Genomic DNA, 12146 nt, shown 5'->3' on the forward strand with positions numbered 1-12146 from the left:
GACTCGCCGGCCGGCGTTCTCCTTCAGGAACGGCTGACTTTTCCAGTATTTTAAACAACTATCTTCTTCTGCGGGCCTTTCTCCTCCTGAGCCATCCCACTCTTTCCCATTTATAACATATTGTAAGGCTTAGTCCAAAGATACAGAGGGCAAGAAGAGCAAGTAGTGTTATTCCTGTTTTCGCTCTCTGGGAAATCCTCCTGGCTGGAGGGGGTCCACTGTCAATGCTGCCTCCAAACCCTTCTTGTTCACAGTATGGAGGAGCCCAGCCATACCTGCAGTGACAGTTCTTATGATTGTTACACACTCCTCTGTTATGACACCTTGTCACGTTACAGTCGTAGTTCAGCACTGCTATGCTGGTACATGTCCTGTTGATACAAAGCATGTCACTACCACATGGTGTGCCATCTTCCACAGCTCCCACATCAGCTGTTGGCATCCCTACGTGATAGTCGAGACCCCAACACTTTTTATGTCCAACAGGGGTTTGGACTAGCGTTGCATGGTTCTGCAAGAAAGGTAATGTCCCGATGTTTTCACACTGGACCCTACCACATAAGATATTCTTAATACTGCATTTTGTAAAGTGGATATTGTCACGGATACCACAGTTCCCAAACCGGTCGCCTACAGTATTCACTGCTTTGAAGCAATCTAAAGGGGCTGCCCTGGCTTGTTTGCCAAAGAGACGCTGGCACTGTTTACTGTGGGAGGGACATTTTCCTCGATAGCAGTAAGCACCATCTGTGCAAGGGGTTCCATCTTGTATGTACGTGTCCAGTGGGCACTGCGGGGAAGTCCCATTGCAATACTCTGGCAGGTCACAGTCACCAGTACTTGCTCTGCAGAGTGTTCCTGCTGGAAGGACCTGACAGCTCTTGCAGCATTTTCCAGAAGCACAGACTGAACCTGCAGTAAATGTACAGTTCGGGTGGCAACAAGGATCCTTTCTACAGTCCGCTTCTGAACCACAGTCACATTGCTCTCCGCTTTCTACTATCTTATTCCCGCAGTATTCACGCTTCATGGTGTAGAGAGTACCGGGCGCTGGTGGTTGACGAATGCAGGCAGCGCCACGCCCGAGCAGGTCAAAGTAGTCTTTATAACTGCAGTCACTGAACGCATCGGTGTCAGCGTTGTTTTCGTACATAATGCATTTCTTCCGTCTGCATTTACAGCCCTGTTTGTCATGGCGCATCCCAAGAGTATGGCCCAGCTCGTGGACAAACGTGGTAACAAGTGAGGACAACTTCCCATCAGTGAAGGACACAACTGCTGACGACCACTGGTTGTCACATATGGACCCTACAAATGCCAATCCCAGGCTCCCTCCAAAGTTCTGAAATGCAAATAAGTGAGCGGTATCATGGCGCATCCGTGGAGACAGGTCTGACTTTCGCCAGTTGTTGAAGTCACCCAGTGTCTTTTTGATAGAGTTAGTAACGTTTATAAGGTTGCTTTTGGTCCAGATCTCCAATCCCACAAGAAACAGCCGGACAGAAAGCTGTTTATAAAGAGCATCCCCAATATTGATGACTTCTATGACTTGCTTCAAGACTTCGGATTCGTTCCTGCCCGACTTCACAAACCGCACGTTGTCCACGACCACTACCAGCTTCACATACCTGGTGTGCGTCCACCAGTCCTTCGGCATCTCCCCCTCTTCTGCCCGGGGGACCCTGAACCAGGGCAGCAAAGTGTTTTGGTGCTGCAGCTCCTCCGGGGTCAGCCCACCGGTGGGGCCCCAGGGGCCGCTGGCCGCCTCCATGCGGTAGAGGATGTGCCGGAAGGCTGGATCATGGGGGATGGGCTCGATCTCATAGGTGCCATCCTCCATCCAGAGCACACCGCGGAGGCTGCTGCCACAGTTGGCGAGGGCCACCAGGGAGCCAGGACTCCCCTGCACCTCGCCCTGGTAGAAGCAGTTGTCGTGCACAAAGGGGTGCTCTTCCCAGCGGGCCCCGTCCTTGCCGTAGGTGACCAAGGTGAAGGGCTGGGAGACCAGGCCCCGCCTGGGCCGCACGCGCAGTACCCGTGGCCGCCCCGCCACCTCCAGCCAGTAGGCCACGGCCAGGGGGTCGGTGCCGGCGCGGGGGCTCATCTGCCTCGGCACCGTCATCCACATGGCCGTGACACGCAGCTCCCCGGACAGGTCCCCTGGCACGGCCAGGCACCCCGCCAGGCCCAGGAGCACCAGCAGCACCTGCAGCGCTGCCATCGCTTCTGCCCGGTGGTGGCGCATTGTGAGGGGATGGGGCCTGGAAGGGCCCCGCCCCCATGGAACCACCTGAGGTCACAAAACGCCTGTTGACCTTTCAGGGGCCTGAAAGGTTGCCTAGAAACGTCCACCCCCTCCTCTTTGAGCACCTACAGAACCTCTAGCGGGGAGGAACAAAAAAACTGGCTCACCACAAGCATTTTCAAATTAACGCGTGTTTCTCCTGAGCAGATATAGCGAGGAAGGCCTCCGCTCAGCTTCACACTCCACGTCACGGATGTTTGCGTTGAGGAAAGGGATCATTTCGTTAGAGCACAAAGGAGAAAACTGTTTTAGTAGTTCAAAGGCTGGCTTTTGCTTTGCTCACTTTTCTTATTAACAGGTAATTTTAGGAAAAGACTATTCCAGCTCAAAAGAGTGTTCAGAAAAGCTTGGGGTCTGAAATGAAAAAGCACAGAAATACTAGTCTCCCAGCTGGTTACCAGGACACACCATTCCTTGGCGCCCTTTCTTGGCATGCACCTTACTATAGCTACTACAGCTATACACATGCACACCTACAAAAAAAAAAAAAAAAAAAAAAAAAAAAAAAAAGGTAGAATCAGGGAGGAATTCACTTCCACTACCTTCAGTAATTAAAGCCAAACTAAGAGTACCTCGTATAAAAGCATAAAGCCTACCTACGCCACAGCTGCTACATACCTACAACAAGGTGCCTTTATTACATCACTGACTCAAACGGCCTTTTTCCCACATCACGACCCTTCTAAAGTGTGAGAAACAAACAAACAGAGATTGGCTTTTCGCTAAGTGCTGTGCTAGACAGGTAACAAGCTGCCCTGCTCGGGTCCAAAGTTCACCACGAGGAAGATAGCTGACTTCATCCCTGCACGACCACCAGGGGAACCCCAACGACTGAAAAGCACAAGCGCAGTGGGGGTGGAGTTCTTTAAATCATTTCAAGGAATATATGTATGTGGCTGGTGCAACCTCAATGGTAGAAGTAGATCATACTTGAACCTGTTTGGCGCGCCTCTGACTAGAGTCACGCGCCCAGCGCTGCGGTTTCTGCTCTTTGACTTTGCCTCACAAGAAAAGATTTCCGAACCTACCTTTGGCGGGTCAGGTATTTATAACAAAAGGTTTGTGCTTGCCAGAGCACTAGGAACAGAGAGCTTACAGGTACACCTACCGCTTGGCTGCCACCCCTGATTTAGGGAACAGCTCCATCAAGACACAGCTATATGACAGCGATCTGGATTGCTGCGGTAAGACAGGATCTCCTGTGTGGCACAGCTACGTGCACTGGGGTTTTGGCACGTAGCGCTGGGATTTGACATAGCCACAGCTGTTGTCTTTTGGGAACTCTTCACAACTTTCTTTTCAGCAGTGAAAGCACGTCTGGGATGAAGTCCAACCTGCCACGTGGCCCTTATCCCTCTCAGCTGCAGGAAGTGCATGCTCTCACCAGCCCATCTGCATCTCAGGGATCCTGCCCTTTGGCACCAATGCCTGGGTGTAGCAGAGACTGGAGAGATGTGTGACCTGCTCCCAGCCCTGTCAACTGGCCACACAGCAAACTGAAAACCGGGTCAGACAGGGATGGGCAGAAGCAAAAGCCCAGTGCAGACTGGTAGCCCAGAGCGCACCTGTGCCAACTCCCAGTCACCGTGGGATGCGGCGCAGTGGGAGCCTTAGGTTCCGAACCACAATTAGCACATTGAACCGCTGTGCTGACCAGTGCCGCCGGGATCAGTAAATACATGACTATGTCCTGTAGAAGGCGTTCAGTCTGAGGATTCAGGACATTCCCTCAAAACTCTACAGAATAGATCATTACCTAGCAATAAATGAGGCAAAGTAGTTCAACGTTCCATCTAACAGAGAAGCCACTTGAACCTGGGACTCCCGCACCTCGGGGAGTTCTTGAACCAACAGATTATTGGGAACGATACCGCAAGGCAAAATCTATCCCTATTTATTTCCTTGTTAAAGTTTATCCTTATCTGTTTCAGCACATGCTACAAGTGCGGCAGGAGAGGCAACAGGAAACAACGAACAAGGCCCAGTGCAACTGAATCCCCTAGCTGCCTTGGCGCTGTTAGGACAGCCACATCTACACGCTGCAGAAATTCCTCTGATGAAAATGAGGACCAGGTGCTCTGGTCTTCAGTGTTACGCTACCTTTTTATTCATTCAGTGTTGCAGTACAGATAATCTTCGAATTAATGCAGTCAAAAATACGTTATCTGCACTTCTGGATTCCTGAATTTTACAGGGAGGGAGAAACAGCCTGTGTGCTGGATCTCTGGACTAGAGGAAGAGCACGCCACGTGCCTTCATGCTACAACATTAACACTTACTGCTAAACTGAATGTTAGGACACCTGCCTCAGAGGTGGAAGACAGGCATTCAAGGCCCAATTACACCTGCAATGATGAGCAAAACCATGACTTGTCTATCACAGGAACTATTAAGCAAGAAACGACAGACAACTTGTTCTTGTGAAATGTCAGGTTTGGTGTCACTACACTCCTGACGTACATCTGATGGTTCAGATCTCTAATGCTTACTGGCATGATCCAGCTGATTCTTCTCTGCCCTCTCGCAACCTGAAGACCCTGTTCCCTACAATCTACCTCCCTCTTGAAGGGCGGCTCCCTGGAAACAGTTGGAAGGGCTTATGCCACAGACACCTGCAGCATCTCACTGCAATACCTGCCTCTTGCTAATACCTTTGCATGTCACAGACGGGAAATAAATGGAGGCTGCAAGAGCAATTTTTTTCTCTTTCTGTTTATTAAGGAACGACAGAAGCAGGATGCTCACAAACACCTCTCCCCCTGAATGAGAGAAAACATTAGGTGGAGTACATTGGAAGAAATAATTCATTTATACCTGTTTTAAGAAGTTTACATTTGTAAACTGTTGATACGAAGCATAGAAGCTATACCTAACAGATTACCTACTGCTTCAGTTTAAAGAGCTCAAGGTGCAAAGAAGAGCGTGCCTTACTGCCTGCGTTTCTTAACTTAAACTACTCAAAGATAACATTTACTCTGCATTTAACTCTAGCACAGCACTTAGCATTAAAGCCACACTCCTTCCTCCTGCTGCTACTCCAGCCCTCCCGCCCAGCCCCCTCTGCTCCTCCTCTGCTCAAGCGGGATGGAAATGCCGAAAACCCAGATTCGGATCCAGGTACGACAACTTATCAGTCACAGGCAATGAAGAAGGCAGAGGTGGTAACATATCCAGTTTCCAGTGGTACGGTAATGCTGCGCGACCCTCGGCACTTTTCGAGGGCTTTGAGGGATGGGCACTAAAAGCAGGAAACTGTGATTTAGTAGAACAGATCGCCGGACCGCCCCTGGATCTTCGTACTCCTTCCATCGCTGCTCCGCACGCATATCCTGTTGTAATGGGAGATGCGGCAGCTCCTAATCCTCACGTTCATAAGCCATTTGCTTGGAAAGTAGTGCAGGACTTGCAATAAACTTTTTCTCAGTACAGGGTGACCATTTTCTGTCACGCAGAAAAGCTGTTTATAATCTACTGTATTACAGCAGTTGTAATATATTTTGCTAAAAAAAGAAAAAAAAAAATGAGAGAGAGAGGAAAAAACGAGAAAAAAGGGGGGGGGGGGGGGGGGGGGGGGGAGCAAAGAGTGAACGGAATGACCCCAGAGGCACAATTAGAGAAAGCATGCTATGTTTTGAACTTTCTGAAAATCTCTGTTGACCATGCAGTGCCTCCCATTGTGCAGCACTTTGTGTCAATTGGTGGCAAGCAGCAAAAGCATAAAGCCGTCTTAGTATACATGAAAGACCCTCGTACTGGGCATTGGTCAGGACCACATGAATTGTTAACTTGGGGGAGAGGTTATGCTTGTGTCTCTACAGATAAAGGTCCACGATGGATAACTGCTTGCTGTGTGCAGCCTGAGCTTAGCGTGCCAGACCATGGGAGCACTGCTGCCACCAGTCAACCCAACAACTAATGTGTGGTCTCCTTACTGAACCAGTCTTTATTTGGTGTGTCCTTCCTGGAAACTGACTTGCAGACATTGTTGCAAAAAAGTGAATGTATGATTTTGACAAAGAATGAAGAATCTTACTGAAAGCCTTGATACTTGGGATAATTGATTACCTCTGTATAACGTTAATCCAAAAGAAGTTGATATTGTTTGCAGTTTGAATATCGATAGTTGTTTTTATGTAGATGCTAATGTAGTAGGAGGCTATGGTGGAACCATGACATCCGCATAAATCAACACGTGAACATGTTGATAAGCATAATGCACTTAAACGCAATGTAACTTTGGATGAAGCATGTAATGATGTAGTTGATTTATGGAACTGATGGGAACATATTGCAGCGGTTCTCTTATCCGGAGCAACAGCAGGGAAAGCATTAAAGAGTTAAATCACCTTGTTTGTTAGGCAGTTAAGAATGTGAGTCAAATCTGCCACTATGACATACAAAACAGAGCAACTGTTGGCTTTTTGTTGTTGGCTCAAGGACATGGCTGTGAGGATTTTGATGGTACGTGCTGCATGGATTTTAGGCACCCCATTGCAGCAACATGTTATCAAAATCTGAGAAAATGTCAGCCTTTTTGGCATCAATTCACTCAGTTGGCAGTATTATTTGTTTGCAAGGGCCCTGCAGCACACGGCAAACCTGGTACTAGCTGTTCAAAAACAAAAAGGGGGGATTGTTGGGGTCTGCAGCAGTTTTGCAGACAAGTTAGTTGACTTCAAAGACTTAGTTGTGTACCTTTAAGACAGCCACAAATTGTCAGGTTTGTGAACAGGATGTGCAGAACCAGAACTTAGAACCGCAGCATACGGGCACCTACAGCAACAGCAAACAGCAAGCAAGACAAACACAAAAACCTATCAGGGTCTGACACACGTACTGTCTAAGATATATAAATAATTTGTATAAACACTAAAGGGCATTTTGCCGTTTTGTCCGAACCCAGCCACACAGACATAGTGTTTTTTCAGTCCGCCTCAACCTGCGTCACCACACTAGACTGACCCACATCTCTTGGGAAATTGTGCAGCAGTGTTTGCAAGCTGCCTCTTCCATGTTCAAGCTACTTACACATTAGCCAAGTTCTCAGATCCATTTAAAACATTAAAAAAGGCCATTAAAACCAGGAGGACAAAAAGAGGGGGAAACCAGAAAGATCAGGACTGAACTTAGACTTGCACTTTCATAGCATAACAAAGTAGAGGGACATTTCTAACCACCATAAATATAAGTTACTCATTGCTATGGGGAAATCAGAAACAACATTTTCAAGGAGAAAACCTTAGCGAGGGAGCTTACACATTTTACAAAACATAGACTAGGTTTATTGGGGTGCTCATTTGTCTTTCTTATAAGGCCAAGGCAGAAGCAGAAGTGTACAGAAATACCCTTACCCAAAGTTTGCTGAAAGCCTCCTCCCAATTAAGTCATGTTTTTTTAAATCAATCTTTAAGCACCAAGAAAAATGGAAACTACAGCATTTTATTGCTTTGTCTCTTCCAAAACTGCACTTGGAAGTAAGCTTTCTAGGCTAAGTTGTGCTTTCATTTACACCTCTGTCACTTTAGTATGTAGGTCCATAAATAAGAACTCTCTGACTCTGTAAGCATTTCTCTGGTCTCAGCATAGATCTATACTCAGCAATTTATGGTATGCTATCAATCAACAACAGCAGGCCATCAAGGCTGCAGCCTAAGACTTCTGCCACTGGTATTTATGTATTTAAAAAGCAAAATTTAAGAAGTCTGCCAGTACTTACTGGTTGCACATAGTTGAAAGGTGCTGGGTGTAGTGCTTGTGCTACTTTTATCTCTATCTTCCACCTAATCCACATCCCTCTTGTTTGTCACACATGCCTTGCTTCCAACACCTGAATTAAGATTATTATTTCTTGGTGGAAGAAAGAAAATCTCCACTCCCCCACCCCTACCTCCTCCTCCAAAAAAGGTCTCTGGTTATAAGGAATAAATTTGGGTTGTTAGTCAAGGGGTGGTTATCTTGTCTTTTGACATAAACACAGGATTAAGTTTTCTTCATCTAATCAAAACCATCCATGTTGTATCAAGACAATAAGCGTAGCCTGCTGAATAAACAATGTGTTACCTCAGTTCCCCAGACAAATACAGATAAAGATTTAAGGACCCATTTGCTTTAGACAAAATGTCATGAAGAACTGTGAATCACATCCTTTGTACTTCTAACCATAACATAACCAGCCCTTTTTGGATGCAGAACACAATCTTTTAAAAAAAACACAAACAAACCCGCACCAAACATAGAGGAAGGTGTGTTTTCTAAAAGCATAAATACCTTGGGAGGCAGCAAGAGTTTACCATCGTCACTTGTAGAGTCACCAACGTCTTTCTTCCCAAATGTTGCATGTATTGGGATACTTATTCTACCTTTATAGAATGTTTGCTAAAAATGCAGTCTTTGCTTCCCAAATACAAATAATTATTTTGGTAGCAGCTAAGTGCATTATAGCCCTCAATCCATTTCAACAACAGCCATTTAAAATAAAGTTTTCACCGTAAATCTGGAATACAGACTCCTCTTTATCCCAATCTGGTTGAAAGATCTAGTCACCGCTACAACAAAAATAATAAAACTTATTGCATAGCATTTCTACCTCCCTCCTATTTTTAGATAATTTAGACACATTTTATCCCTTCTTAAAAAATGAAAACCAATACTTCTGTGTGGCACTACATAGTGCTGCAAGGACACATTCAGAAACAAGCTAGCTTAAGGAGCAATCACATCATAAACCAAGAGAAACACCCTGAGACAGATAAAACATCTATCAAATATTGCAGGAATTGTGGGTGAGGGAGACATGCAGAATAGGTCCAAGTATTTCAGAAATGCAGTTAACTTGTGCAACCTCACAGGCAGCTCCTCTTAGTGACAAAATACACAGCACTTCTCAGAAGAACACAGCAGTCAAGGCACTGGAAAGTTTCCAGAAAAGAAAAACAACTTGTTCTTGTGAAACGTCAGGTTTGGTGTCACTACGCTCCTGATGTACATCTGATGGTTCAGATCTGTAATGCTTACTGGCATGATCCAGCTGATTCTTCTCCTCCCTCTCCTACCGCTTGGCTGCCACCCCTGATTTAGGGAACAGCTCCATCAAGACACAGCTATATGACAGCGATCTGGATTGCTGCGGTAAGACAGGATCTCCTGTGTGGCACAGCTACGTGCACTGGGGTTTTGGCACGTAGCGCTGGGATTTGACATAGCCACAGCTGTTGTCTTTTGGGAACTCTTCACAACTTTCTTTTCAGCAGTGAAAGCACGTCTGGGATGAAGTCCAACCTGCCACGTGGGCCTTATCCCTCTCAGCTGCAGGAAGTGCATGCTCTCACCAGCCCGTCTGCATCTCAGGGATCCTGCCCTTTGGCACCAATGCCTGGGTGCTGACCATCACCCTGGCACGGGCAGGAACACTTCACATTTCAAGCTGCCCAAGACAGGCACTGCCCCTCGGGAGGCTGAGCAGTAAGAGAAGCTGGCATAGTGCTCAGAGCCTCCCGCTGCTGCCTCATGCCCCAGGGTCCTGAGTGGGCTAGTACCCTGAGCCAGGCACGTGGCGAGCCTAAGCTACAGCTGTGGAGGTTACCATGAGCTGTCCGGAGGGGCTTCAGATTCTATGAATTGGCACCTTGTTTATTCATCGCAAGCATGGCCAGCATTAGTAGTGTACATCTTGTAACACAGTACCTCAGATTAAAAGAATGAAAACAGGAGGTCACCTGCTTCTGTTAGGATCCATCTAGAAAGACTTTTCTAGATACTCATAAATGTATATTGTTTGAAAATTACTGCTTTACCTAAAAGTGAACAAACTCATGACCTGTTAGCCTTAGATCTATTTTCTTATTAGTTTTTAATTTTAAAATTACAGAAACTATTTTCCATGAAGTATTTTATGTGCCATTAATTGTTGACTAATTGTCCACTACTCTTCAAGTATCAGTTTTGCATTCCATGGCTGTGAACTACGTCAGATTATGTCTTTTGAAATAAATATAACTCAGATCACTAACTATAACAGAAAAATCCTATTACATAATCTTTATGTGCAGTGTCTACAGTGCTATTTTTAAATGTGCGCTTCTGCTGTGTGATCACTCCTTAAGTTACAGAAAAGGCCCTGCTAAATCAGTCTGTCAGCTTGCTAGAGACACGTCTTACTTGCTCCCAGAAGTTGCCTACTAATTACTTTATCTTAATATAAACATAACTATATAGTTAGGACTAGAAAGTTCTCTGGTTCCATTATTGAACTCAGGGCAGATTTTTCTTGGGCAGAAGTGTCAACATAAGTTTGCAACACTGCACTGAGCCCCTAAGCAAGCCCTTCAGCATCAAGGTTACATAAAAAGAGATGACACTTTTGTGTTCAGGTTACCAGAGCCTTGCACTTCTGTACTCTGATCAGGTAAGGATCAAAGTGGAGGGAGGGAAAAATTTTCGTTATATGACAAAGAACAGGCTGGAAGAAAAAATGACTGACCTTACAGTAGAGCAGGGGAAAAAAAATACTGCAGAAATCCATAGCTACTTCAATGGCAGAAACATTTGTCTGGCAGCTGTAACTGGCTTTCTCATGACTCATCAGTGTTTTTTAAATTTTTTTCAATCTTGTAGCCCCCTAAAATTTCCAGTGAAGGTGTATGCACCTATGGAATTGAATTCTACCAGCAAGAAGTTTACTTTTCTCACTGTTTCTCACTATTGAGTCTTCAGGAACAGGTCACAAAACCCCAGCAGCCTTGTGGATCACAGGTTGAATTCCACTGTCCTAGCAGAAAGAAATGAAACCTTCTGATTGTTGAGAGATCAATAATGCATCATAACTCACTCCACTGGGAAAATTTCTCCTCACGACCCATCCATCTATGATCCACATTAGGCTATGAAGGACATTTTTTCACATAGCGACTATTTGTTTGTTCTCTGCATGATTACAGGACCAAAGCAACACTTCATCAAAAATACACCTTCCACTCCAAGAAAAAAACGTCTTGAACCTTGAATGCCTAGCTGTCATGATGTGGTTTGCCATTGCAAAAAATAACAAAAGAAAATACTGAAAAAGCATATCACATCAGCTTTTGTTCAGAAGCCAGCTGTTGGTTCAGTGAAGCCACAATCTATTTGCATAACCTATGTTCACTATTTTTCTCACTGGGAACCTCCACGTCTCAAAATAAAGCTAACCTCTCCCCTTTGCCTTGTCCCTCTTATTGCCCATACCCTTCTAACCTTGCTCTAAGTACAGCTCGCTTTGGCAAACAACACATACTGACTGCCCAAATGGCATCTAACCTTCTTTGCCTGGAAAAGGTTACCAAAATACAGAGTATTGGGGGCAGAGCGACAAAGAATAATGGGCAAGAATAACACATAGCCTGGTCAGACCTTACTTTAGTGAAGAGTTGAAAAAGTATTTCTGCTGCATCTGAGACACCATTAGTATTACACAGTGAACTGAGGTAGCTAGAGTCTGGCTAGATTTTTGCATGTATGCGTGTATATGTGCACATGTATATATACATTTACACGTACCTATCTGTTCATGTGTATACACACATTTATCTATGCTTTCAGGCTCTCAGGAGAATGTTTCTAGTAGAGTTTTAGGTCATTTTTAGCTCCTGCTACCCTGTGATTTAAGCCAATAAAAGCCCTTTTGAAGTCTGAATGGTTATTATCTAAGAGCAAAAAGTAGAGGTAGTTCTGTACAACCAAATCTCTCCTTCATGCAAAAGAAAGTGACACACAGGGCAAATTTCAGAACTGCTTGCTTATTTCCCTTTCATCTTAAGCTTTACAAATACCGAAGGTCCTTTGAAGGACTCTGGACTTCAGTGCT

At 45.4% G+C, this 12146-nt stretch overlaps 1 protein-coding gene across 1 annotated transcript; it reads right to left on the reverse strand.

The window, feature by feature from the left end:
- Positions 1 to 58: 58 nt before the first annotated feature.
- Positions 59 to 3905, reverse strand: LOC308067471 (disintegrin and metalloproteinase domain-containing protein 20-like; the record flags this gene model as incomplete). The annotated part of the gene is made up of 1 exon (XM_080396345.1): positions 59 to 3905. Exon 1 carries the CDS (start codon positions 2243 to 2245, stop codon positions 59 to 61), a length of 2187 nt encoding a protein of 728 aa, XP_080252471.1. The 5' UTR covers positions 2246 to 3905.
- Between the last annotated feature and the right edge of the window lie 8241 nt (positions 3906 to 12146).

This window comes from Falco punctatus (assembly GCF_963210335.1).
Source record: "Falco punctatus genome assembly, chromosome: 7".
Classification (NCBI taxonomy): Eukaryota; Metazoa; Chordata; class Aves; order Falconiformes; family Falconidae; genus Falco; species Falco punctatus.